Source organism: Lampetra fluviatilis, chromosome 30 (assembly GCF_964198595.1).
Source record: "Lampetra fluviatilis chromosome 30, kcLamFluv1.1, whole genome shotgun sequence".
NCBI classification, from domain to species: domain Eukaryota; kingdom Metazoa; phylum Chordata; class Hyperoartia; order Petromyzontiformes; family Petromyzontidae; genus Lampetra; species Lampetra fluviatilis.
The window spans coordinates 4,552,645-4,580,131 of NC_136304.1; the positions used below are offsets into that span (position 1 = coordinate 4,552,645).

The 27,487-nt window shown below is 50.2% G+C and overlaps 2 protein-coding genes and 1 long non-coding RNA gene across 5 annotated transcripts; 2 read left to right on the top strand and 1 right to left on the bottom strand.

Annotated features, from left to right (window-relative positions):
* Positions 1 to 1,827: 1,827 nt before the first annotated feature.
* L2HGDH (L-2-hydroxyglutarate dehydrogenase) lies at positions 1,828 to 19,604 on the bottom strand. 3 transcript variants are annotated; one of them, XM_078870368.1, is made up of 11 exons: positions 19,230 to 19,604; positions 17,263 to 17,397; positions 14,470 to 14,624; positions 13,422 to 13,573; positions 10,807 to 10,938; positions 10,003 to 10,165; positions 9,283 to 9,317; positions 8,741 to 8,908; positions 7,811 to 7,968; positions 6,659 to 6,790; positions 1,828 to 5,218 (listed from the first exon to the last, which is right to left on the bottom strand). In XM_078870368.1, the coding sequence occupies exons 2-11, from the start codon at positions 17,352 to 17,354 to the stop codon at positions 5,023 to 5,025; spliced, it is 1,383 nt and encodes a 460-aa protein (XP_078726494.1). In that variant the 5' UTR covers positions 17,355 to 17,397; positions 19,230 to 19,604; the 3' UTR covers positions 1,828 to 5,022. The 3 variants fall into 3 exon arrangements, with proteins under 3 accessions (XP_078726494.1, XP_078726493.1, XP_078726492.1); XM_078870367.1 differs by having other exon boundaries at positions 19,182 to 19,604; XM_078870366.1 differs by having other exon boundaries at positions 19,168 to 19,604.
* LOC144943149 (uncharacterized) lies at positions 7,930 to 15,792 on the top strand. Its single transcript, XR_013639462.1, has 3 exons — positions 7,930 to 8,027; positions 12,189 to 12,412; positions 14,492 to 15,792. It is a non-coding gene; the product is annotated as an uncharacterized LOC144943149 (long non-coding RNA).
* On the top strand, positions 17,803 to 27,334 carry DMAC2L (distal membrane arm assembly component 2 like). The gene is made up of 5 exons (XM_078870369.1): positions 17,803 to 17,814; positions 21,903 to 22,037; positions 24,107 to 24,315; positions 25,075 to 25,246; positions 26,172 to 27,334. Exons 2-5 carry the CDS (start codon positions 21,913 to 21,915, stop codon positions 26,284 to 26,286), a joined length of 621 nt encoding a protein of 206 aa, XP_078726495.1. The 5' UTR covers positions 17,803 to 17,814; positions 21,903 to 21,912; the 3' UTR covers positions 26,287 to 27,334.
* The last annotated feature ends 153 nt before the right edge of the window (positions 27,335 to 27,487 follow it).

The window sequence follows — 27,487 nt, forward strand, 5'->3', positions numbered from 1 at the left end:
TCATCATCCTCATCATCACCAACATCATCATCATTAGGTCACGTGTGGCCCAACTTACGACAGGCACGTTTATTTTTATCTTCTCCAAAAGAGAGTGAGGAAGGGGAAGGAGAGAGGAGCGATGCAGGGAGAGAGGACGGGGAAACAAGCAGGAGGGGGGGGGAGAACGAGAGGCAGGGCAGAGAGAAGGAAAATGAGGGTAGATATAAGGAGGCAAGGGGAGAGAGAAGAGAGGCAGGAGAGAGAGAGGGGGAGGGAGGGAAATAGGCAGAGGAAAGCGAGGTAGGGGAGAGAGAGAGAGAGGAGAGAGAGGGGCAAGGGGGGAGAGAGCGAGCGTGGAGAGACATATGAGAGTGGTGGGGGTTGGGTTGGTGGAGAGAGAGAGAGAAAAGGGAGCGCAGAAGGAACGTGAAGTCCGTGTGTACGGGGAGGTCACTTGGAGGGCACGCGAATGCGTGGAGGCGGGGAGTGGAGGGGGGCATCAGCGATGGCTGTGGACACGCGGCCACCCCGAGCACACGCAGCGTGCCAACACGCGCCTGCATTGCTGCTGTGCTGTGTGTAGGCTTGCGGAATCCCCATGCCTCCCTTGCAAGAGAGAGAGCGCGATTTTTCACCTGAATGAAGCTCTCACCTGATTATGCAGATTTCTGTGTGCGCAGCGCTACGAACGCGGCCGCCCGAATTCGATTCGCGCTCACGGCCAACATCAGCGACGATTGTCTGAACCGGTCCTGGGGCTCCCCCCCCCCCACCCCTCTAAGGCGACTCGGCCTCAAACGAGCACGTGTCTGGTGCGGTGTGTAAACGCATCGCCACTGGGGAGACGAAGTCGGTCCGGGCGTGATTGCTGGCCATATCGCCCGCGCCGTGCGCCGGTCTTCATTGGTGCTACTCGCTCGGAGCGCTTGCCCCAAAAGTATGTCAAGGCGACACCGGGGCATCTTTGTGGTGACATCAACTCGTTGTACGGGCGCGAGGTGGATTGTGAACGTCGTGGAGAGAAGGCGACAGACAACACGTGGGTGAAGGTTTCCTTCATCCGGCAGTGGATTGATCACGGCTCGCATATATAATTTACAGCCGTGTCAATCGTTACAGCTGGACTAAGGCATCCTCCCCCACCCAGTGTCGGTCACGAGAGTTGTGGTCATACTTCACCGCGCTGGTCACTGCGGGTTTGGGAATGGGGGGGGGGGGGGTCAGGCGTGCGAACCCAGGATCGGTTCAGACCACTTCGCCACTGATCTTTGCCGCGAATCGTTGACTAATAAAGAAGAGACGTGTTCACAGCGCGGTGCGCTAAACCACTGCGCCACCGCTCCACCCCGATATATATTTTTTGGGTGCTGTGCAGAAACAAAGACGTCACCTATACTGCGAGCGCAAGTGGAAGCACCGATGTCTGCGAGTGGCGTGTTAAGAATTTCGCTTACGCCTTACCCGCCTTCATCTCCCCCGAGTGCACACGGTACACGGGGATTTTGGTTATTAAATTTTGGGCCGAGTCCACCCACGGGAGACCCACATACAGTATGCAGAGCAGCCCCACGCTGCCTTCTAGGCACGGCGCGGAACAAAATAAAGACACCCACTAATGCCTGCCCTGGTAGTTAATGAATTTAGTGGTGGTACACCGCGCGTTAATCGGTGTAAAGTGAATGCATTTGGGGTTGCTACCTCTTGAGATACAAATAATCGGCGAGGTATCCCGGGACAAAGAATACTGTATCACACAATAGCAGGAGAGCGAGGGACTGCACGTACATGCATTGACGTGAGCGGTAAATCATAGTACTGTGTATTGCAAAAAAACCGGACATAAAAAAAATCCAGGACTTTTAATGTCCCGGGGAAAGCTACATCAAAAATCAAGCGCAGACAAAATTGAACGTACATGCAAAGTCATCGGCAGATCCAAGAATCAACATCTCTCTTTGTCTTAGTGTATTTTGTATGTGTGTGCAAATGTTCATTTGGTAACACCCATGCATAGCAAAATCCCAAGTTCCCACGTCTCTGTTCAGAGATGATTTAAATAGATGAGGTCAGAGGGACCTCAACTGATTATGAAGAAAATAAAAATGTGAGAGTGTGTTGGCAGCAGTGCATAAGCACACAAAAAAACCATTAACATTCCTTAAAAACCTGCATGTAAAGGCGATGTAACAAGCGACATTTTGGGCAATGGCCTTTCTTGATAGGAAATACGTCACCTGTTATATGTGTATATATTCTTAATTTTAGTGCATTTTTATCGACGAAATATTTTCAGTTTATGAGTATAACGACGGGAGGATCTGGCCGACTATATTGGTGACTGCACGGTCGAGCGGCTCCAAATGCATGGGGCCTTAGCGCCACCTGATGACTGACGCTGCAACACTGCAGCCCAGAGGTCGCAAACGGGTTTAGATTCCTTACCCGTACCCGGCCGCACCAGGGTCGCAAATGGGTACCCGTACCCAGCCGGGTACGGGTACCCGTTCCCTACCCGTACCCTACCCGAAATGAGTGACAAACGGTTACTCACCAGTGACTCACGGCCTACCCGTACCCGGCCGCACCAGGGTCGCAAACGGCTATCCGTACCCGGCCGGGTACGGGTAGGGTACGGGTATCGGGTACCCGGTTGCGACCTCTGCTTCAGCCTGGATGTTTTTCTGCCGCGTGTGCGTTCACTCAATTTGCAGGAGCCACCTCAATCAGCCAGATCATGGGGGGAGGGGTCACACGACCACACAACATTGTCAGTTGCGGGGCGTTGCTACGTCCTGTTGATCTGTACTGATCATTTCATTTAATCTATGTGGAGTGAAACTTGCCTGTTCCCAGGTCAAAACGAGAGGCTTTTAAAGTTTTAGGGATATTGCTGGTAAGGGATATTGCTGGTAACAGATAAAAGTAGCAGCCCTGCAATTGCTTGCTCACCTCACCGAGGTGGAAGGACCTCCGCTGAAGAGAGTTTTGAGAGCATCTCGTGAGAATGTATGGCCTACAATTTCACGCCAGACAGACGTCTTACAATCGGCAGTAATACTGTATGACAAATTAAGTTAACAACCCACACATTCCGCTTTGTCTGGAATGAGTGTACATTAACTATTAAGCCTAGCGACAGGTAAACAAATACGGCATTTAAAATGGCATTTTCTTGAAAGAAAAATCACCCGAATTTACATTACACATCGGCAGGTAACCTGCTCATTGCATACAAATTCATTTACATTCAACATTTGTAAAATCTGCAGCCCTTAAATTCTTAGCTCTATAACTTTTCTGTGCATTTGAGCTGAACCAAAGGCCCTGCACATTTTAAACATTCGCTCAGTAGCAGCCCAGGTTTGTGCAAACAACATCACAATAATTTTAACTTGCAATGCACTGGCTCGCTATCAAAGCCCGAGGACAACTCGGAACCACAGACAAGCGAGAAATGCAGCCGATGCAGTGAGCCGGTGCAAATTTTCCCCCAAGCTCTAGCGGTCCTCGATATATCATTACACACAAAAGTGCATGCCAGCAATGAACCACGACGCCTTGCCAATCTGGTCAAGGAGCATAAACCATCACACAGACTCTGGTCATCCGCACGGCGGTTTTTGGCTAACCACCGAACAAAGACGGTCACCGGATCACGCGCTTTCAGATGCGCTTCTGCGGCCGTCCGGAACGCTCTTCCTTGCAATATTAGGAAGCCACTGGAGCTATGCACTTTTACATTATCTGGATTGAAAATGTATTTCTTTAGAGCTGCTTTTTGTGTTTAGTTTGTTGTCTTTCCCCCGCACCACCGAGTAGCGCGACTGGCTACGTACCTACGGTGCGTAAGAAGTTCAACATACATGTATACATGTGAAGGAGCAAACGGGCCAACACTATATCCCGTACAGATGGAACAGGTCGATTCCATATTTACTGTATCGCCTTCTGACGAGCCAGGATATGGCTCCTCCGCTGTGCCCATGTGAAGGGAGTTTCAGAACCATTTTTGCGATCCAACAACCCTCGCCTGCACAGCGCTGGATTGCAGGGTTGCATAGACACCATCGCCCAGCTAAGAGAGCACTTAAAGCACCTGTCAACTTCCTGAGATAGGTAAAAGTCCACCAGGACTACACCCGTGATTCAAACACTTAGAACAAAACCCAGAGTGGAAGACTATGGAATAAAAACCAAACAGCAACATTCAGAAGCACTGGTAGAGCACTGGTGGCGTTGAGGTTACACGTGGGCCTAAAGCCACGGTCCCACATATGTCTGATCGATTTCCTCTCGAAATCGCAAAACGAAATTAGCCTCCAACTGCTTTGTCCACATCTGAGCAAGTCATTGCGCAACAACAAAATTAAGCTGGACAGTAATAACCAAATGTGTCACATGAAATATCTCGCAACAAATCACTGAGTCGATCAATGCCTGAGAGTCCATCCTTTCTATGAGCAACCGGTTGTGCAACTGCTCGCAACTGCTTGCCGAGACGTCCACATACCAGAAATTCAATTGCCTGTAAGCAGGTTGCGCGCAATTTATCGCTCCAGGTGTGGACTCGACGCTGCCCTCCTTCCTTGCCGCCAGAGGGCCGGCTACTCCCAGCCTACTCGGAGATAATGGAGCAGATGACAAATATGGATGTGTGAGGGAGGTGACAGGACATTCAAGTAACGATGACACACGTTAAACAAATACGGGGCACGCCAGGATCACACAGCCATTTTTCTGTTCCGATGGGTTTTTTTTTCTGTTCTCATCGTTTACAGATTTGATTGAACACCAGCATTACCAAGCGAGACTATTTCAACTACGGCAAAGGAGATTAATAGTCTGGAAATTTCCACCCCCACAGCCACAATAGGCTTAAGCAGGCACATAACGCTGTTTCCTCTGCGCTCCCTTGGATTAGCCCGCGCCTACTTAATCCCATCGCGATGGCGGAGGCGTCTTGAGACTTCCGATGACAAACTAGGCGAGCGGCGATCGTCGGCACCACCATCACTGGCGGCGGCGGCGGCGGTGACGACGTCAAAGCTGGAAGCGCTGCTTGACCTCGTCGGCGATCATGCGGGCGATGGACAGCGAGGAGGTGGCGGCGGGGGAGGGGGCGTTGCGAACGTGCATCACGCGGCTGCCCAGCGACCCCTGACCCCCGTCGAACACGAAGTCGTCCACCAGGTTGCCGTCGCGGTCCAGCGCCTGGGCGCGCACCCCCGACGGGCCCCTGCGGGGTAGAAGCGACGGTTGCCATCGTGCCGTCACCTTAAACTTAATCACCATCATCACCGTCATCACCGTCATCACCGTCACTCCCGCCATCTCGTCACTGTCTTCATTTATTATCAGCATCATATTCGTCGTTTTAATTATCATCATCATCGTCGTCGTAGTCATTCATCGTTATCATTACCACCAATGTCATCATCATCACAATCTGAGTCGTCTCATTTGAATAATCAGAATCTTTATTTGTCTTGGAGGAATCTGATGAGCTCCGAAGCTCTTTTTCACGGATTTACAGTTGGGGCAGGTCAGCTGAGTTACATATTCGTCATCACACAAATGCCATTTTGTCAATCCACAGCTGGATGAGGGCCTCTCCACGCCGTGTGAGTCGCGGGCGGTTAGTCGACCGTACTTAACCCGTTGCTGCTGAGCGCTGGTTGAAGTGTCTCACAATCCGGGGAATATGGAAAAGGCAGATGGGGCAATCGTGTCGAATACGGCTGGGTAATTGAGGTTCAATGCCGCAAAAACTAGGTCACGACACTGGCACATATTTTATAGAACCTTGATATTCAACAGCTGTAATGGCAAAGGAAAAATTTACAAATTCTGAAAGCGAATTGTGGATGCAGGAAAATACACAAAAAGTTAATGCATCGGCAATTCTTAATGGCTAACAACAAAAACACTTGTCTTGTGAATAAGTGTCAATCCACTCACTCGGGTCAATGTTCCAACCGAGTGGGTCAAAGTAGTGGGTCAGTGAAGTCAGCCGTGACGCCTTCCCTGCATTTGGTCGAAAACCGAGATGAATTTTGGGGTGGAGTGGTGATGCTGCGGTTAGCGAGGCTGCGTTGGCTGGGTCATGCAGCCCGCATGTGCTGCCCTCTGCTGTACCACAGGTGGCTGAAATGGATCTCAGGAGCAGCTCTTTGAAATCCGCTTTCTTGAGCCGTTCGCGAACGCGAGGGCTCGCAATGCTCTGCGAGGCATCCGGATGGATACTTGGTCAAATGTGTGTAGGTATGTTGAACTTATTTCGCACCGTACGTAGCCAACCGTGCTAATCAGAGGATCGTGTCATCGGTGATGTGACACCGAGGGCACGATCAGGATAAAATTGTATGACAAGTTTACGGAATAAATATGTTTTTCAGCGTACGTACGCACGCATGTCAGAATCAGAATATGTATTCATACTGGAGGAATCCGATGAGCTTCAAAACTCTTTTTCACAGGTGTCCATGTGTACCAGAGGTCGCAATCGGGTACCCGATACCCGTACCCTACCCGAGACCCGGCTACCCGTACCTGGCCGGGTACGGGTACCCGTTTGCGACCCTGGTGCGGCCGAGTACGAGTACGGGTACGGGTAAAGAATCAAAACCCGTTTGCGACCTCTGATGTGTACGCACTTGTGCGAGTCGGAGACACTCACCGTGTCACGTCGGCGAGCGTTATCTCGGGGATGTATCTCTGCAGCAGCTTCACCTGCGATCCGATGAAGATGCTCCGATACATCTCGCTCATCCCCATCGAGATGTTACGCAGCACCAGCTTCTGCAGTCCCCTGTAACACACGTCGGACGCGGCCAGCGCCCGTGGCTTCTCCATAACTGCCAACCTCACAGACAATTTAAGTGTTTCAGTGTCGGCGCTGCACTTTCATTCCTGGCGAATCAAGAAAATCGACCCAATCTATGGTGCATTTTTGGCAGTCGTTGATTCTTAATGACCCTTTGTCAATTCACGTGGGTTGTTTGACCACGCTTCACCACGAATCTCATACAGGTCGCCACACTCATAGCGCAGCGTGCTAACCACTCCGCCACCGCTCCACCCACACTCTTATTCCACTGCTTTCCAGACATTCATGTCACTACGTTATAGACATTACTGTTTCAGTCAAAGCACAGATACATGTGCAACGCTATTGTAAATCCGCCGCCGGATGAGGCCTCACCAAAGCGGTGCGGGACGTGGGGATTATCTGACCATACTTTACCGCGTCAGTTAGCGCGGGTTGGTGAAGGCAATATACTGGTTGAGGGTGGGAGGAGCCAAGGTAGGCCCTTAATATTATTTAATATAATATTCAGGGCCCTGAATATTATTTAATATAATATTCAGGGCCTACCTTGGCTCCTCCCACCCTCAACCAGTATATATACAAGGACTGTTTTCTTGGAATTTCTCTTACTTGATACAGCTATCGTGCTGTGACGGTTCCACCTGAATACGGAAGCTTGTGTTGCCTCCGAAACGTCGTGATTTTTATTTTATTTTTATTTTACTTTTATAAATTTTAGTTTAAATTTTTTACCTACGTGACTTTACCGAAAAAACCCAAGAATATGAATCCTTGCAGTCACGAAAGCTTCGAATCTAGAATGAAGGCAATATATTTTGGGTTGCTGGTAAGACTGGAGCAGTCCTTGTGACAGGCCCGCAAGAGCAGCCACATCCATCGGGAGGCGCACACGAAACGTGACGCGCCGGGCGCGACAAACATTTTTCCGGGTCGTCCACTCGGACGGACCCTGCTGGGACGAAGCCGTGCCCACGGACGTGTGCGGGGGGGGGGCGGCACCTAAAGAAGATGGCGTCGAGGAAGTCGCGGGCGCTGAAGTCGAGGAGGCGGTAGCCCTCGCGCTTGAAGGCCAGCACGGCGTTGGGGCCCAGCCAGATGCTGCCGTCCATCCTCGGGGTGAAGTGCACGCCCAGGAAGGGGAACCTGGGGTCGGGGACCTGCACGGCCACAACGCAGGATAATGGTGCCCTCTCCTGGTCACGAGATGCTCCAGAGAGTAAGAACGCAACCCTCAAAACTTTGGGGGGGTCATTTCGCGTTGTGTGTTCTAATTGTGATTGTGAATGTGCAACAGAATGAATGCGTCATTAGCCATGCTCCTAGCCCGACTTGGCCCCGAGCCAGATTCGTGAGGCCAGCGTAGCGCGGTTTGGTTTTGGCTCGGCATGGGAAATATCCGACGGAAAACCACTTGTAGCATCAGAGGGTTTCTCCTGGCTCGGTTAAGCCAGAAAGACTGTTGTTAGTTACATGGTTTCGTATACTTCTCTTGCGCTCTCCCGCGATTAAGAATCTTCATTCATTTTTGTAACGTCATCTCAATTCCCTCTCTGGCCTGCGGAATTCTACGCCCATTCGAATCCCTTTTCCTCAAACTCTCTACACGTGCATGATTGCTCCTATTTGTGCAGCGAATTTGTAAGTGGTTGCACGAGCAGAGTTTATCAACTCCACAGTTCATCTTTCCATGATTGCCAAACCGCCAGGTGCCCGCAAAGTGCAATGGCTTCGAATCCATACGAAAATAAAATATTGGTAATGAAAAGCAGAGTTGAGCAATGTCAATTTAGACATTTAATAAATCCAAGTTGTGCTGCATCGTAGTGCTTGGCACGCGATGACCGGCTTACAATGCATCTCATCCAAAGAAATAGAAAGGGCACCCCCAGTGGCAGCTGCCCGTGGTAGCAGGGGTGCGTGGCTGCTCACGGGGTAGATGTTGCCCTTGACGAGGTAGGTCTTGTCGGGTTTCAGCACCAGGTAGTCCCCGCGGAACGGCACGATGCGAGGCTCCGAGCTGCAGCCGGAGAGGCGCGACAGACGGTCGGAGTGGAGGCCGCCGCACGTCAGCACGAACCGGCAGCGCACTTCCTCCCCCTGTTGCACACGCGCACGCACGCACAAAGACCCCCTGTGTAGCCTTAACGGACCGTTGGCTACGTACGGTGCGAAAGAAGTTCAACATACATACGGGGCATGTTCTGTTCGCGAGCACTTATGAAGGCCGGCACGGCACACGAGGGGGTGGGTGGACAGCACCACGCCCGGCCGTCTTTGTCTCCCCAGTGGCGATGTTTACACACCTCATTTCAACCTTGCCTGCATCGTGTGGTGGAGGTTTCCTAACGTCACAAATTTGGTCTGATCGTTACGTAAGTGGCCTAAGCCAAAAATCTATTATGAATCCCAATATTGTGTTGCGAAAAGCTACACGTGAAGTCGATGGTATCAATTTTAGAATGAACTCTGACCTTTTTTCCAGTCACCGTGATTGGGTATTTCATTCCTGCAAAAAACAAACAAAAAATAACGTTTCGCATCAACGGAACTGTCCGTCAAAATACAACGCAACAAATGCACCGATTAAAATCGGTTCTGAAGAGTTCACGATACGTGCATCGAATTGCGTGCGTAAGAATCGCTGATTTACTATTCGCATAGGTTTATACGAATGGGTGAATGCGACCCTTGCAGCCACGAGCGGCCGCTACATTTAGTGCAATGTCAAAAAAAAAATGCTTCTGGAAATGAACCTTGACCCTCAATGGAGACAATTCATTAAATTACTACGAGGGGCGGGGGCATTTGAAGCTTTACACCTCTGACACAAGTGGTGATATACAATTACATACATGCAACCAAATAACGTGTGACATAGATGATCAGTGTGGTCATGTAGTTGACCATTGTGGTCATGCATGGTAAAACAACCCCCACGACCTGCACGGTGTAGGGAAGGCATTCTTCCAGCAGTTGAATGAGAGAAGTCTCGAATATAGCGGCCAACTGCCACTACCGATCCGATGGCATCGGCTCATTCGCGGGCGCTCGCCGCATAGTCACACCGCATCACCGCGACAGATGGCGACGGGCTTGGGGAGGCCTTCATCCAGCGGTGGATCGGTCAGGGCTGATGTCGATGCTGTTGCCGACGACGACGATGATGAAAGCACAACAAACAACTCTCATACCCTCCGCGCCGCCCGCGGCTCCCTCGGCCGTCTCGCGAAACCCGGACACGCAGAAGCCCGTGCGGATCTCCCCGCCCATCTCCACGAAGTCGCGGCCGTAGCTGCGGGCGACCTCGGCCCAGTCGACGATCCCCGTGTAGGGAGAGTCCAGGGCTTTGATTCCCTGAGCCGATAAAAACCGCGCGGTCACGGGCGAATGACCCCGAGCCTCGGAATCGAACCTCGACGCTGAACCCCGTGTGGGTAACTTCGCAGGTCGGCCCGGGTTTCGCCCCGGGACAAGGAAAGAGGCTTGGACGTCGCGCAGCGGTGGCGCGTTTGCTGCTCGTTCCAGCGGGTTTGGGGGTTCGAGTCCAGAGGTTAATACCGCGGTCGTATTCCCCACAAATACCGCCCCGCGGTCTGATTCACGGTGAACGTTAAAGATCCCGTGATGTTGATCGAAAGGGGGTCGGGCCGTGCGTGGTGACACCCGAATTTTCCAAATTTGAAATAACTACCCGCAAATTACATCAGTGGGTGCACGCACACAGCAACATCGCCCCCCGATACTGACAAACTACCGCAGGCCGTGCCTGTGAAACGTAGCGCCTCTACGATAGCCTTAGCGCTATGGCAAGGTATGGCGCGAGTACAAAACGTGCCGATGAAATTATTTGAATCGGGGCCTTGCTGCAAGAGCCCGGAGCCACGCGGCACGGGCCAGCGAAGGCCTCGTAGCCCAGCGGTCGCGGGAACGCAGCGACGGATATGCATTTGAAACTGACCCAGGGAGTGTGACCCAGCGGGCGGGCTCCCCCCTACCTTGCAGTGGGGCTCCCTCTCCCGGATCTCCTGCTCGCCGACCAAGCGCAGGTCGCGCACGTTGTTCTGCAGCCCCCGCGCGTAGAGGTCGTCCAGGCGGGGCAGCTCCTCCCGATCGACCGCGACGATCAGCTGAGAAGAAACCAGCGTGCCGCCGCGATCGAACGCATATCGTTTTTAGTCGAGGGGTCGGCAATAATAGGATAAAAAAAATTGCACGAAATCGGCAAGGGATAAATAAATACACAGATCGACTTTCGGAGAGCCGCAATGCATGTGAATAACATCACGAAGCAGCGCTTACAAGTGCCGCGTGCGGCTCCGGAGTTCCGGTATTAAATCGCAACCGAATGAAAGGCACTCCGCGTGTTTCTCTGCAGCCTGGCACGCGCGGGCACATCCCCCAGCTGATGCCGACCCCTGGTTTAGTCGGTCAGCAGGTAGCGTGTAACGGGGTAAGGGGTCGGGTACTCTCGCCTCTTCCAAGACATACGGTAGGCATGGAAACGAGGCCCGAATGCCTTCCAGCAGGGCTCTCTAGAGCTCCCTCTAGTGGAGGCACCCTCTGGCAGCAGCGGTGTGAGCAAGACATCGCAGGGCCGAATCTTTACACTTCTGCCACTCCTTCTCTAACCCCGCCCATCTTCCTTCTCTAACCCCGCCCACTTACCCTTGGGCTGCATCCATCTGAGGTCTATGTAACACCCTGCTTCAGCAGCTCTCTTTGCTATATTTTTTCACCTGAGGACGATTGCTTGTGTTGCGATCGAAACGTCGTGATTTTTTATTCTTTTTATACCTCCGTGACTTTACCGAAAGACCCAAAGAGTATGAATTCCTGCAGTCACGAACGCTTTAAGTCAAGAAGATTTATAACAGGCGACGTTTCGGGCAATGGCCCTTCTTCATAGCTATTATAATTGCTACGTCATCAACAAAATGGTGACACGATTAATATTTTCTCCGTTCATTTCTCCAGGTCAACTTTAGGAACAACTTTTAAAGTCGCTGCGAATTACTTCCCAAGCGTCTCGCCTCGACTGACTCCACTGCAAATGCGTACGCCGATACTCTCTTCGTGCAACGTCAGTGGAGCTGTACTATTTAATTACATCTACCTCGGTCATTAAATCACAACGGAATGAAATTCTAGATTTGAAGCTTTCGTGACTGCAAGGTATCATATTCTTAGGTTTTTTCGGTAAAGTCACGTAGGTAAAACATCAAAATTAATGAAAATAATTTATTTTATTTTCATTAATTTTGATGTTTTACCTACGTGACTTATTTTATTTTCATTAATTTTGATGTTTTACCTACGTGACTTTACCGAAAAAACCTAAGAAAACGGAATGAAAGTTACTCTCTGTGTTTCTCTGCAGCCCAGCATGCGCGGGCACATCCCAGCTGACGCCGCTGCTGCAGACGCAAGTCCCAAGGCGAACGACCCTCCCCTTGCACCGACTGGATTAACGACTTGCACTGCCAAGCGCTAGGCCGAAACCCAAGCCGCCCACTATTAGTCGTTTAACTGCCGTGTTGTCTCACTGCACGTACAGTAATAACTCGCTATTGCCGCGGTGATGCCCGATTCAAAAATGCGAAGGTGGGCATCATCACAACCGTGCACTCCGCTATTCCCGACGCAATTATCCGGCTCCACCGCCTCAATATAGAATAATGGTTGTTGCTCTACATCAACAACAAACTTACCAAGCTGTGCTCGTAACGATTCCACCTTTGTAACGAGCGTAGCTGCGGGAACGCGTCATCTTGTGTGGATTTTTAAAGCTCCGTACAGCGACCGCGTTACGTCCGTGAGCCGGCGTATAACGATCGTACGCACTGCCACATACCCTATCATCGTTCAATTCTTTACATCATACACTGTGCTCCACAAGTGAATGGTGTAACATCCGAACACCTGTGCGTAATGATTTCATTTTGCATTTGACCAGGAGACCTGTGCAAACGCATACGGTATCCGCACGTACGGAGCGATGAATCATTGTGCTCATGTGTTTCTATAAAGGCCTTGTTAACATCGTCATTAAAACACCCTGATAAGAGTAAACTCTCTTCCGGATCCGGAAGTGGTTCGTTATAACAAGGTAACACTGTGTGTGTATATATAAGTGGGGAGTAGTGGAGCAGTGGTTAGCGCGCTGCCCAACGAACCCGGCGACCCGAGTATGATTCCCGCTCACAGACAACGCCAGTTACGATTATCTGAACCAGTCCTGAGCCTCCTTTAGGTCGACTCAGCCTCAAATGAGTAACTGCTACGATGTGTCATCATTTCACGAGGGAGACAAAGGTGGCCGGGCGTAGTGCTGGCCACCCACCCCCTCGCGTGCCACGCTAGCTTTCATCGGTGCTCGCTAGCAACACTTACCCCAACAGTCTGTTGAGGCTGTACGGGAGAATCTGTGTATCTTTATTGTATAGATACACACGTACAGCCCATTTGTCAATCCATTTGTCAACCGACTTTCCATCGGAAGAGATCGACGCGTTGCGGCGCGTTGCCACGCGCTACCACGCGTCACGTGATCTGGGGATCAGATCGGTGACCCCCCCCCCCCCAACCTCCGGATCCGCAGCCTCCTCCTGACCTTTCCGCAGCGCTTGTAGGGGATGCCCTTCTTGTCACAGTACTCGTAGGCAAGGTCCGCGCCCTGCACGCACAGCTTCGCCTTCAGCGAGCCCGGCTTGTAGTAAATGCCGCTGTGGATCACTCCGCTGTTGTGGCCGCTCTGGTGGCTGGCTGCACGCACAGACACGTACAAGAGCGGACAAGGATCTCTCCCTCTGACCGTGGGAGCGAGTGCTGTTAGTGGGCACCCATTGAGGCCGGCATGGTACTTTTAAGGAGGCATTGAGATGATTTCGATTTTTTTTGCTGCTATAAATTTCCACGTGATAAGCCACTTTGTTCAGATATAAGTTCATACCTCAGTGGGCTTCACGTGGTAAGATAAAAATTAAGTTGATTTTATTTGTATATTTTTAAGTCATTTATTTACCTTTGCATTCCTATCGCGTTTGTGTATTGTTTGCTGTTGTAACGTTCGTACAGGTCCATACTGGACATGTGAGAAAGAGCTTTCTAGCTCATCGGATTCCTCCAATATGAATATTCTGATTCGGATGTGGCCAGCACCATGCCCGACCACCTTTGTCTCCCCAGTACTGATATTTACAACACTGCACCCAAGACTTGGTGAGATATCCAGCACTGTTATTGATCTCGAGTGGAATTGAACTCGGGGTCGGCAGGTTTGTATCACTGCGCATTAACCACTATGCTACCACTTCCAATGTATGCTATCACACACACACAAAAGACAAAGATCCCCCGTATAACCGTAGCAGACTTTCGAGGCAAGTGCTGTTTGCGAGCAGCTATGAAGATCGGCACGGCACACAAGGTGGATGGCCGGCACCACGCCGGGCCACCTTTGTCGACTGAGTGGCGATGTTTACACACGGCACCGCCACCGCCGCCGCCAGCGATGTTGGTACTCGTTTCAGGCCAAGCCAACTTGTGGGTGGCCCGGGACCGGTTGAGATAATCGTCACCAGTGTTGGCCGTGAGCGGCAATCTCGGGCTGGTATCGCAGCGCACACACTCGGTAGCGGCCGGATGGCCCTGTGGCTCACCGACAGCTCTCTCCTTCTCCAGGATGATGAAGGAGAGGCTCGGGTGGCGCAGGAGCAGCTCCCGCGCTGACGCCAGCCCCACGATGCCACCGCCGACAACCGCCACGTCGTACGACGCCGGCGTGGCCGTCGCGCACGATGCATCCGCGCCACCGCTGCCGCCCCCACGCGAAGAGAAAGGCAGAAGTGGGTCGTGCGGGCGAGTCGATCGGCAGGTCGCCAGCAGCAAGGCGAAGCGTGGGTACACCCAACCTCTGGCTAAAGACGTCTGGCCACCGTGGAAGAGTCGGCCGACTTACAACGGGGCTCTCTAGGGCTCCGTCGAGTGCAGGACCTTCTGCCAGAAATGGTGCCAGCATTGCTGTCGGGGAAAGTGCTGTTGAGCGAGCAGCTATTACGTCTGGCACGGCACACGAGGCAGTGGTGTGGTCAGCACCACGCCCGGCTGTTTATGTCTACTCATTGCTGATGGTTACACCCTCGCCAGGTACATATTTAAGGTGGAGTTGATCTAGGGGAGGGAAGGCCCGGACCGGTTGAGATATTATCAAAAAGCACTTATGTTATCCATGGCTTGGAATTCAACTTAGGACGCTGGGTTCATAATGCAGTGTGCAAACCATTGCACAACAGCCCCGCCCCCCCACCCATTACATATTAAATAACTTAAAATATATATATAGGACAGCACAACAGCTGAAAATAACACAGCATACATATGTTTATACATGAACCCAGTGGAGCTTATGACCAAATCACCCAGAATGCACCAAATCTCATCAGAACTCGGTGGCTAGGCAGGGTTGAGCCTGGATAATGCTTGGATGGGCGATCACAATGCATAACAGGTGTTATAGGCTGCAAAGCTACGTCGACAGCAGTGCGGCAAAATTCAATTTTTGCGCCGTACTTTTATGCCCCCACATCTACGCTCTCTGCTATTCACCAACCGGAATGGTCAATTAACCCACACAACCTGCACGGGGTGGAAAAAGCCCTCATCCAGCAGTGGACTTACAAAAGCGTTGAACATGTGTGTGAACGCAGTGGTTTATGCTTGTTCTGTACATCTAAACCAAGAGGTCCCTTGACTTCAGCAAACAAGTTGCACGCAACCGCAAGCAACCAATCGCTTGTTAATGTGCTATCAAGAAGGGCCATTATAATAATAGGGTTTTTCTCCTTTTTTCTGGCAACAAAACTGAAACCTTTTTTACAAGGATTCATGTCTGCATTAACCACAATACTTGCAGTCAAAATGCAAACAAAAACACACTATGATAATATATGCATTGTCCTTGAAACTGATTGGTCCACACCAAAAAAAAAGGGGAAAACCTTATTATTATATTTTGGTACTGGCAAAGGAGGTCTAATGAAGAAGGGCCATTTCCCGAAAAGTTACCAATTGCAAAAAAAAAATTCTTCCATCAAGGCAGTGTTGTTAATGACGTGGTGGAGCCGGCTTAAGGCTGCTTCGCATGTGTTCATGAGACCGGTCTAAACCAAGGTTCGCATGAAAGTCTGACTGACTGGCACAGCAAGTCTTAACTGGACGCCCCAACTGTGGGTTCTGTCTCGACCTGTTTGCCAGGGCGGTCTTGCCCAGGCGAGAACACACGCTGGCTTGGCGCATTCAAGCAAACCGCACAAAAATAATATAATAATAAATGTTCCAATAGAGTTTGAAACGCAGATGAGCTATGGGAACTGCGTCTATTAGAAATGTACAATTACTGTACAGTTTTTTACATCACGCAGCAGTATAAATAGGCACGCCACTGTAAGTCCATCAGCAGATCGCGTTTGGTGGGGATAAAGTGTCAGGATTCCATCGTCTTAATCTTAATTAAGCAAGTCTTAACTGGGGCGTCCAGTTAAGACTTGCTGTCTTCCAAGACGGCTGGCCAGGGTGGAAGAGTAGACCAAATACCACCTAGGAGCTCGCTCGATGCTTTGAGGCGTGAGCAAGCAATTGCAGGGCTGAATTTTGACCTTGTAAATTTATAACGCCAACAACCTTTGACCAAATCATCTGGATTACATCTAATGTCATCAGATATGGGAAGCTCAGCGGGACTGGACCTAGACATCGCTTGGAGCAATAATTATCTTTGTTGGCGTCCTCGAGGCAATGGTGGAAACCACATTCTAATCGCAGAAACCAAATCCATCCACAGCACAACCAAGCACTGTCGAAAGTTCTACTCCGGTCAAATTTATATTCATGCCATTAAGTTGAATATAAAGGAGTACTGCACTGTACTCTTTACCCGAGACACACTTTCTCTCACAGGGAGCAATTGCAATTCAGCAGAAAAAGAAACGACTCTCATACTTTCAGCAATGTTTCACCACTGAACCGAATGTCCTAAATATATTAGATTTTTAAGCAGAGAGATATCGTTAACAGCTCCTCGTCTATCCGCCGCTGGATGAAGGCCTACATCACGTCGTGTTTGTCGTTTTCAGCTCACTGCAGGCTGGTAGGATGAGAAGGTTTGGTGACACAGGACCGGTTGAGCTTTGACTCGTCACCGATGTCAGCCTGTGACCTGGAGAATCCAAATTCAGGACATCTGGTTGTAATGTGGTGCAGTGCGCTAACCGCTGCGCCACCGCTCCACTACGAGTCCGGCCACGTTCAAATTCCAGGCGACGGCTCACGAACATCATTGGCGATTCATATCTGAACCAGTCCCGCTCTTCCACTGCGCCCCTCGCCAACGTGGTCAAGTGTGGTCAAACGGCTCTCATAATCGACAACGCCGCGGGGAGAGTGATTCGCCGCACCTGTGCCGGGCCCTGGATTCCACCGTCGGCCACCCCCGGGGCACCCGTGCGGGCCCGGACAGCCGCAGGAGTCGCAGCGCCGACGCCATCATCCACGGGCACGAGGCGAGGGGCAACGCGGCAGGGCTTCGGATCCTGGCGTGGGGGCATCACACGCGGGGTGAGGAATGGACAGGTAGAGGCAGACAGGTAGAGGTCATAATAAAGGTTTTTGGGTTAGATCGCGTTATTTATAAATGTGTCGTAACCTTCCACCTCCCGACACGGCCAAACAGTAAAAAAGTGTCACGTTTACAAAGGACAAATAGTTTACTACTTTAGCCCACCGGTGTGTTGAAGAGTGAATCAACATCATTTAAATTTGAGTACGACGTTTCGCTGGTAATTACATCCAGCTTCATCGGGCAATTTGTCAGAGGTCACCAGCTACGTGGATGGGAGAGAAGACTGCTTCGCTAACTCGTGTGGGAAATGCGTGGACAGGTGATGAGAATTTGGCCTGGTGAACAGGTGAGGTGGTGAGCACGTGGACGGAGAGGTGAGGGCACCTGGGTGAGTGCATAGGGTGAGAAGATTGATGAGCTCAGTCACAGGTGAGTGGAGAGGTGAGACACCAACTCTTTCACGGAATGGTCGTGAGTGCAGACCCCCCCCAGGTGAAAGAGCGTCTGTACGAATTCTCGAGCGAATGGGTGAACAGGTGAGTGGCTAGGTAAGTGGCGAGGTGAGGCTATTGATGAGCGCACAGGTGAGAAGACCGGTGAGTTGAGAGGTGAGCAAATGAACGGATGGGCGAGTCTAATAATCTCTTTAGCAGGTGCCATCACAGGTGAGTCGGTGAGCTTTGAGGTGAGCGGATGACCTCGCGATTGTGAGCAGAGAGACAAGGAGAGGTGAGTAGACGCGGTGAGAGGAGAGATCATCTCACGTGCGAGCGAGCGAGCTTGCAGGCGAGTGGGTGAACACGCAGGTGAGTGGGTGAGCTCACGAATGTTGAGATGATATACTGCGGGCAAGCGGGTGAACTCACGGCTGAGTGGACGAACTCACGGGTGAACTGGCGGGTGAGTGAGTGAACTGACGGGTGAGTGGACGAACTGATGGGTGAGTGGGTGAACTGACGGGTGAGTGGGTGAACTGGCGGGTGAGTGGGTGAACTGGCAGGTGAGTGGGTGAACTGACGGGTGAGTGGGTGAACTGGCGGGTGAGTGGGTGAACTGGCGAGTGAGTGGGTGAACTGACGGGTGAGTGGATGAACTCACGGCTGAGTGGATGAACTGATGGGTGAGTGGGTGAACTGACGGGTGAGTGGATGAACTCACGGCTGAGTGGATGAACTGATGGGTGAGTGGGTGAACTGACGGGTGAGTGGGTGAACTGGCGGGTGAGTGGATGAACTGATGGGTGAGTAGGTGAACTGATGGGTGAGTGGGTGAACTGACGGGTGAGTGGGTGAACTGATGGGTGAGTGGGTGAACTGACGGGTGAGTGGGTGAACTGACGGGTGAGTGGATGAACTGATGGTGAGTGGGTGAACTGACGGGTGAGTGGGTGAACTGGTGGGTGAATTGGCGGGTGAGTGGATGGACTGACGGGTGAGTGGGTCAACTGACGGGTGAGTGGGTGAACTGGCGGGTGAGTGGGTGAACTGACGGGTGAGTAGGTGAACTGGCGGGTGAGTGGATGAACTGGCGGGTGAACTGACGGGTGAGTGGGTGAACTGGCGGGTGAGTGGGTGAACTGACGGGTGAGTGGGTGAACTGACGGCTGAGTGGATGAACTGGCGGGTGAGTGGATGAACTGACGGGTGAGTGGGTGAACTGACGGGTGAGTGGGTGAACTGGCGGGTGAGTGGGTGAACTGATGGGTGAGTGGGCGAACTGACGGGGGAGTGGACGAACTCACGGGTGAGAGCTCACGGATGAGAGCTGACGGCTGAGAGCTGACGGGTGAGTGGACCAACTCACAGGTGAGAGCTGACGGGAGTGAGTTCGTGGTCGGTCTCTCTGCCAACGCGCAAACCACGCGCGCTCACATTCCATAGACCGCATGCGCCGCGCGGGGCGCTCCCTCCCGCACGCGATTGGCCGACACTCTCCGCCCGTCGCGCGCCCGTCGACCAATCAGCGGCGTCCGTTGCTTATTCGAACTGGGGAAAATAATCGTGACGTCACTAAATTAGGTCACGCCTCCTACGCTGCGTTCTAATTCGAAGTAAGAAGCGCCTTGGGGGCATCAATGACATTGCGGCGGCGGCGCCGGTCGCATCGTGGCGGTTCTGAGGGCATCTCATAAACGCGAAAGTCAACTCTGTGGTAACGAATACGCCAGTATCGACAACATTGAGGGACTGGGAGCTGCGTTTTCTCGGTAGTTGTTTTGGTTGAATGATCGCGCTGTTGTTAATAATTTGACAAATGTGTTCGACTATGAGCTTTATTTGATAATATGGTGATGTATCTTTCTTTTTGGGTGCGTACATTTTAACTTCGCTTTTGTAAACTCTAAAACCGAGAGGTGAGTGAACACAAACTCAAAAACCATTCGTGTGGCCCTGTAGGCGACGTTTCGGGCGACAGGCCTTTCTTCCGTCGACGCTACGAGTCGTTCGCGTTAATATCGTCCAGTGTGTTTGGCAGTCAGTGGCTTGCGTCAACGCATCCAACAGTGAGACGCGACACAAGCCTTGGTTGTGTGCTGTGGATGGACTGGCTTCCACCATGGGAACGTGGAATTTCCACCGTAGCGACAGAGACGCTCGCCACCGCACGTTTTGAGTGGGGGTAACACCACGGGACGTTTCGTCAAGCCTACTGGCTGCGTGAGGGCATCGCACCCGCCTGTGTGCGGGTCGTGTGGGTTTAAACCAAACCAAACTAAACTCGTGCGTATTTTATTGTTTTGTTTCCCATGGTAAGGCCCACTGAACAACGGAGCTCTATTTTATTATCCTTAAGCGACCTGGCCACAAATGACTTATCTCCTGTAGACCAGGCGAGGTAGTTAACATCTCCTGTAGACCAGGCGAGGTAGTTAACATCTCCTGTAGACCAGGAGAGGTAGTTAACATCTCCTGTAGACCAGGCGAGGTAGTTAACATCTCCTGTATACCAGGCGAGGTAGTTAACATCTCCTGTAGACCAGGCGAGGTAGTTAACATCTCCTGTATACCAGGCGAGGTAGTTAACATCTCCTGTAGACCAGGCGAGGTAGTTAACATCTCCTGTAGGCCAGGCGAGGTAGTTAACATCTCCTGTAGACCAGGCGAGGTAGTTAACATCTCCTGTATACCAGGCGAGGTAGTTAACATCTCCTGTAGACCAGACGAGGTAGTTAACATCTCCTGTAGACCAGGCGAGGTAGTTAACATCTCCTGTATACCAGGCGAGGTAGTTAACATCTCCTGTAGACCAGGCGAGGTAGTTAACATCTCCCGTAGACCAGGCGAGGTAGTTAACATCTCCTGTAGATCAGGCGAGGTAGTTAACATATCCTGTAGACCAGGCGAGGTAGTTAACATCTCCTGTAGACCGGGCGAGGTAGTTAACATCTCCTGTAGACCGGGCGAGGTAGTTAACATCTCCTGTATACCAGGCGAGGTAGTTAACATCTCCTGTAGACCAGACGAGGTAGTTAACATCTCCTGTAGACCAGGCGAGGTAGTTAACATCTCCTGTAGACCAGGCGAGGTAGTTAACATCTCCTGTATACCAGGCGAGGTAGTTAACATCTCCTGTAGACCAGGCGAGGTAGTTAACATCTCCTGTATACCAGGCGAGGTAGTTAACATCTCCTGTAGACCAGGCGAGGTAGTTAACATCTCCCGTAGACCAGACGAGGTAGTTAACATCTCCTGTGTACCAGGCGAGGTAGTTAACATCTCCCGTAGACCAGGCGAGGTAGTTAACATCTCCTGTAGACCAGACGAGGCAGTTAACATCTCGTGTAGACCAGACGAGGTAGTTAACATCTCCTGTGTACCAGGCGAGGTAGTTAACATCTCGCCACCGCGACGCCCTATACTTGGCCACGCTGGTTGGTGAAGGCGGGCGGGGAGGATGGAATTTGGGAGCATGGAAGTACAGTACAACGGTTCATGTTGCTGGACTGCCCTCTGCCGCACACCACGTATACCCATGGCCATATATTAAAAATAATCATGGGTTTGTATTGTTTAAAAATAACCTCCCCCTTGTGTCTGTACAGCATCATACAAATGCAGTCGCATTTACATTTCATTTTGATCACGGTTGCGGAGCACAAGGCTAAAAGTCTAAAACTCCCAAGCGGCCAGTAACGAACAGCACTATTAAATGTGTTGGTGATATCCTGCTCAAATGAGCATTGAAGCGGTACTCATCTTTGTACAGCCCTGAACCAGCGGTGGGAATTCCGCAATCCTTTGGCACGGATGAGTCTCCAAAGGACTGCTACCATTTTTGACTTCTCCACAAAGTGGTGCTCGTTTTTATCGGCCCCAGATGAATGATGGGCCAAGTGCACCAACAGCCAGTCTTTGATAACAGTTAATAGGTGTCTTGAATGGTGCAATTTTTATAATTACTTGGGGGAAATAGACGATGGAAATGATGTATACAGTTTTATGCAACTTGTGTTGAATTCTATATTTCCTCCCACAGGGCTGCTGTTATGAACGCGATTGCACAGAGGTTGGGCTGGGGTCTGCATGCGGCTGGAGCTCGACTGCGCCACCCCCTGGCCTCCCCCCCTGCCCGCCGTCACCTCTGGGCCTGGCTGAACGCGGTGTTCAACAAGTGAGAGTGGCACCAACCAGCAACTATGAGTCGATGACTCCCATCACCAGCCCTGGTCAATCCACTGCTGAACGAAGGCCTCCTTTAAGCTGCCCCCACCTCATGATTCTGCGATGTAATCCGAGTGGCACCTGCACACGAGCTTATTTCGTTCCTATTCTTTGGTTCTTTCGGTAAAGTCATGTAGATGGAAAATAAAATAAAAGTAATGAAAATAGAGTTTTTGGTTTTGACAAAAAAAATTTAATTAGCATTTATTATTCTTTTATTATTTTCCATCAACATGACTTTACCGAAAGAACCAAAGAATATAAATTCCTGCACAATGGCAGAGCCAGGATTTTCAGGTAGAGGGGGCAACCCCTCCAGCAATGAAAAAATTATAGAGGAGTTGTTAGTAAGGACTTGTCCCTTGTTTTTTATTCGACGCGTGTGCGGCGATGGCGCAGCCATCGATCGAGGGTCGAATTCGAACCGCGTTGTGTGATCGGCATCGCGCTCGCTGAAGGTTGATGCCTTCAGGGAAGTCGTGTACTGTATACGCAACTGCGCACAATTCTGAGTCACTTATAACTGCTTTGCCGTTACTTATTTCCAATTATGGACTCTAGACTATTGTCCTATCATCTCATAGAGTCCCTGGCACATATTAATATGCTACACAGTGGCAGTGGGGGTCGCAAAATACCAATTTATTACTAATAAACCCCAATGATCCGATCGTAATTAGAGATTTAGATCGGATCATTGGGGGGCACGTGCCACTCCTCCCCCCCCCCCCGACTGGCTCCGCCAGTGTTCCTGCAGTCATGAAAGTTTGAAGTAAAAATGTGTTTTGTTCAGTTTCTTCACAGTGGACATCCTCCCAGACGCGTTTCATTTTTTGGCTGCCACTCAGTCATTTGTTGTTGAACATCGGCCATGATCCCTTCTAGCCATGATGTGCCCTGTTCAGTCCCACGTTTCACAATGGGCATCGCCTTGCATTTGTCCTCCCGATTCACGTGCTCCTCTTTGTGTCTCTCAATGTGACGCAAAACGCTGCACAACCACGACCTAGCATTTACCCTGATCATGGACCTAATCGTGACATGACCATAACTGTAAGCTAACACTTACCCAAGTCGCGATCGTAACATTGTCAAAAAGGTTGAGGTGCCTGGGAGGCAGAAGTACGGCCGTGGCTTCTTGAGGTTACCTGCGCTGAGATTGGAGTGTTATTCCTGAGCAAGTGTGCGTTTTCTCAAGGTACCTCAGTTGCCTCCTACTTAATAAACACTTATGAATAGTATTGTCAATTATCCCAATGCAGGACCCTCCTGGAGAGTCATTGAGTTTCAGTGAGGATTTCCTGGGTAAACAGAATTGTTTGTATGTAGGGAAGAGAGAGGCAGCTCCAGATATTTAGTTTTTTTTTTATTCCGAGAATCTTCCTATCCCTACATCACCATCATACATCTGTGGTAAGGCTACACTTAGTCGGTTGTTTGCAAATTGAAATCTGAGTTGACGATATACTTATTCCGACACCTCTGACGTTCTGCGGGGGAAGTCAACAGCGGTGTTCCTACGGATAGACTGACCCCCACCAGAGAAAGGTGTAGTTTCCACCACTTGCTTCGGGCCGCCTTTGGAGATGAACGCCACCCAACCCCAGTTTGATCAGAGACACACTTTAACTTTGACATTTCCTTGAAAGTGAATGGAAAATCACAGGACGTTTTTTAATGCTGTCCAACTCGGGTTGAAAGCGTTAACGCATTGATTGGCTCTGTCCGTCCGTCATTCTCTGTAGTGGGAAGTCAATAAAACTCGTAAGGATGATCCAAAATGTCTGACAGTTCAGCGTGAAGTTGTTTTGCTGATAGGGACTTACTCTCGAAGACCGGCCTAATTGATAAAAGGGTTGCTCAGAACTTTTCGCCCAAGGCGATGCGGTCACTTGCTTCCCCATGATATCAATACACTTAACGTCATCTCACTGTCATACACGTGGAGAAAATCGTTCAAGAATCCATGCCGTATGCATGACTTGTCTCCTTGTTTGTTTTCTTTTACGCTCGGGTCAGGGTGGATCATGAGCGAATCCTGGAGGCGGGTCCCGACCGCGCCGCCTCCGAGTGGCTCCTGCGGTGTGGCGCTCACGTGCGCTACCGCGACTCGGAGCGCTGGCAGCAGGACTACAACGGGCTTCCGGCGGGAACGCGTGACCGGTACCGCATCGAAGCCATCAACGCCACCGACTCCTGCATCATGGAGACTGGCTTCGACTACCTGGGTGCGTGCTGCCTCTGCTTTGAATATGGCTAATCATTGTTTTGAAATATATATTTGGTCTTTTTTACCACAATTTTTGCCTTTGCTATCAGCATCATGTTGAGACAGAATATCTATTGAGACGTCTCGCAGGGCAATGCAATAATTGTATTAAACAATGGCCCATAGAAGCAGATATCACAGCACTATCTCCGAATTCCCGTCATGTGACCCCTAGTTCACACAATAGGGGGCAACACTTCACAAGACTTCTGCCCCAGAGCTGGAATTTAGCCAGAATTATGTTTTTTGTGCAGTCATTGGTGACCGAGTTGTCTGTATCGTGTGATTCCATCCATTATTCTCAAGAGGAAAAAAAAATCCTTAACACATTGCAAATAAAACATTCTAAACACAGTCAATTCACTCCACGTATCGGGTCCATACAAATACGTTCCAAATCGACGAATCAAAACTCAACTACAGTAAAATCTTGGATTGCGAGTAACTTGGTCTGCGAGTGTTTTGCAAGACGAGCAATTTTTTAAAGTAAATATTAATTTGATAAACGAGCGAGGTCTTGCAATACGACTAGCACGCTTTGTCTGCCAAGCGTCACGTGATCACAACTGATATACAAGTGCTTTGATATACGAGTGCTTTGGATTACAAGCACGTTTCCGGAACGAATTATGCTCGCAATCCAAGGTTTTACTGCATTACCAATCACAGTGAGCACCGTGAAAGCTTGCAGCGTCACGTGCCCTGTTTGTTCGTGCAGACGGCCTGCAGCACGTGCAGCAAATCCACCTGGAGCGCTGCGTCTACATCGGCGACTCGACGCTGGAGCGCCTGAGCCACACTGACAGCCTGGTGGCCTCCCTGCGCGACCTGCGGGTCGTGTCGTGCGGGAACGTCTCAGACCTCGGGGTCACCTCCCTGCAGGGGCTCCGGTGAGCGTGCTCACACGGGAAGGGGGGAGATGCTCGCACTCCCGCGCCGTTCGCAAATTATTTATTTTTATTTTCTTGCTGCGGATTTCACACCTGATGATAATTGCTCGTGTTGCAGTCGAAACGTTGTAAGAATTTTACTGATTATATTTGTATTATTTTATTATTTCCCTTCTACGTGACTTTACCGAAAGAACCAAGAATATGAATCCCTGCAGTCACGAAAGCTTTAAATCAAAATTCAGGCTGTGCTGGTCGCTTTGATAGGTGGATGCCCTGGGATTCTTTGGTGAAATGGGCCCTGGCCCCCATGTTGATGCCCTGGGCTTTGTTTGGTGCTCCTCTGGCTGTCCGTGGTGCTCGTTGTTGTTGGTACTGGGCCCGCCATTTGTTTCCATGTACCAGCCATCCCTTACCCTTCTTGCAAACCTAACATTTAATTTGTTCATGTTTTTGCGTGTAAATGTGTATTTTAATTTATATTCTTTGGGTTGTAATGGATTCTGGTGGTTCCTATCACCATTAGAGGTGCTACTATTCATCATAACACTTAAAAAAATATATATATTTTAATGAAATTGTGACCCTGATTTGTGACGGTTGAATTGAAAAGGTGGTGGATGACTCCACTCCTGGAGTAGGGCATCATGGTACAGTTGCGTTGGTGTTACCATTCATGTGATTGTGTTGTATGAACGATCACATTGAATAGTAACATGCGTATTGAGGACCGAGCATTCAAGCATTGCTTTTTCTGAACGAAGATATTTCGTACCATACTATTCTCTTTCTCGGACTCCCTTGCAAAGAGACCTTTGTCTCATCGGGCTCTCAAATAGTTAGGTATGAAGCTCATGCATTTATGCACGTATTGAATGTTCAGCGAAAGGGAAGAAAACAGTGCCCTCTGTATTCCGTGCACCAGGAACCTGCAGACCCTGCTGCTGAGAGACCTCCCTGCTGTGAAAAACAAAGACAGCACCGTGGAGATCCTGCAAAAGTCCCTGCCAGCCTGCGTCATCACCGTCGACTTGCCCTGACTCTCCTTTTAAGCGTTGTTTGGATTAGCCATCGTTAGGGATCACCCCACAGCCGCTTCTCAAGCTCGACAGAGGAGTGTGCCAGAACCGTGGCAAGGTACGGTGGGTGATGGGGAGGTTAGGGGCTCGTGACTTGGCAGCAGCAGTTGAACGAAAACAGTTTTCCTTTTGCGTGTTGAGACGTTGAGAATTACAAATGAGTTGTGCAGCGAAACGATTGAGAAAGGTTGAGCGGATACAGTAAAACTCTAAAGAAAAGCGGCACGGATTAACTGGTACAGGCATTGCTTAGCTGCACATGTGGTCAACTAATAATTATCTGCACTTTATACCCGACTTATTAAACGGTCGGACCCTGGCTGTTCTATGATCGTTACTTTACACGCTCCAGTTTGCATTATTCATAAATCCGTCAGCGACGTAAACTTGCAATTCTCTCATTAGTTTTGGTTGATCACCCGGTGCGATCTGTTTGTGTGGACAAGTTATGGGCTCAGCTGGAGATAAAATGAGCTAAGGTTGTGAAACGCGCAGTGTGTGTTTAGAAGCATTGGAAGTAAATTAATGTGCAGGGCGTGAGTGTTTTACAAAAATAGACGGGTACGTCCAAGTCTCTTGTGTCAGCACTGTCATGAACTGCATTGATTTTTTTGGGGTACAAGTTAACCTTGGGAGCTTAAGCCACTGCACTGGTTCCATTTAGGCACATCCATATTGCAAGTTACTTTTGAGTTGAAGCTTTGGCAGTGCTGGTCAAAAACATTTTAAAACTCACAGCGTTATAGATTTTTGAAAAAGAGACAATATAAAATAAGCTTGGCCAGCAGGAGACATTGATACAAAATATATATTAAATGCAGACCTGATTCCGACAAATATAAATAATGAGAGTCGAACATATTACCATCAGTGGCCTTGCTCTGCCATGTGGAAGGAGCAGTAAGCAGAGGTCTGTCCACACAAGAGGACGACTGACGGTGTGACGGGAGGACTTAAATGAGAGAAAAAACCTAGGTCTACAGGAAGTGATGGCCTGTGAGAAAAAGCGGAAGAATCTTCTTGGTTCTTTCGGTAAAGTCACGTAGAAGGGAAATATTAAAATAACATTATTTCTTCAGCTGCTTAAAGTTACGTAGAAGGGAAATAATAAAATAATATTGTTTCCCTTCTACGTGACTTTACCGAAAGAACCAAGAAGATG

Excerpts from the sequence above, each read along its gene's own strand:
- L2HGDH (XM_078870366.1), bottom strand. The coding sequence starts at position 19,313 with ATGCGGTCTATGGAATGTGAGCGCGCGTGGTTTGCGCGTTGGCAGAGA. Across the intron at positions 13,574-14,469 it reads GGAGAAGGAGAGAGCTGTCG|CCAGCCACCAGAGCGGCCAC; the intron begins GTGAGCCACAGG and ends CTGTGCGTGCAG. Across the intron at positions 10,166-10,806 it reads AGAGGGAGCCCCACTGCAAG|GGAATCAAAGCCCTGGACTC; the intron begins GTAGGGGGGAGC and ends TTATCGGCTCAG.
- DMAC2L (XM_078870369.1), top strand. The coding sequence starts at position 21,913 with ATGAACGCGATTGCACAGAGGTTGGGCTGGGGTCTGCATGCGGCTGGA. Across the intron at positions 22,038-24,106 it reads CTGAACGCGGTGTTCAACAA|GGTGGATCATGAGCGAATCC; the intron begins GTGAGAGTGGCA and ends CGCTCGGGTCAG. Across the intron at positions 24,316-25,074 it reads GACTGGCTTCGACTACCTGG|ACGGCCTGCAGCACGTGCAG; the intron begins GTGCGTGCTGCC and ends TTGTTCGTGCAG.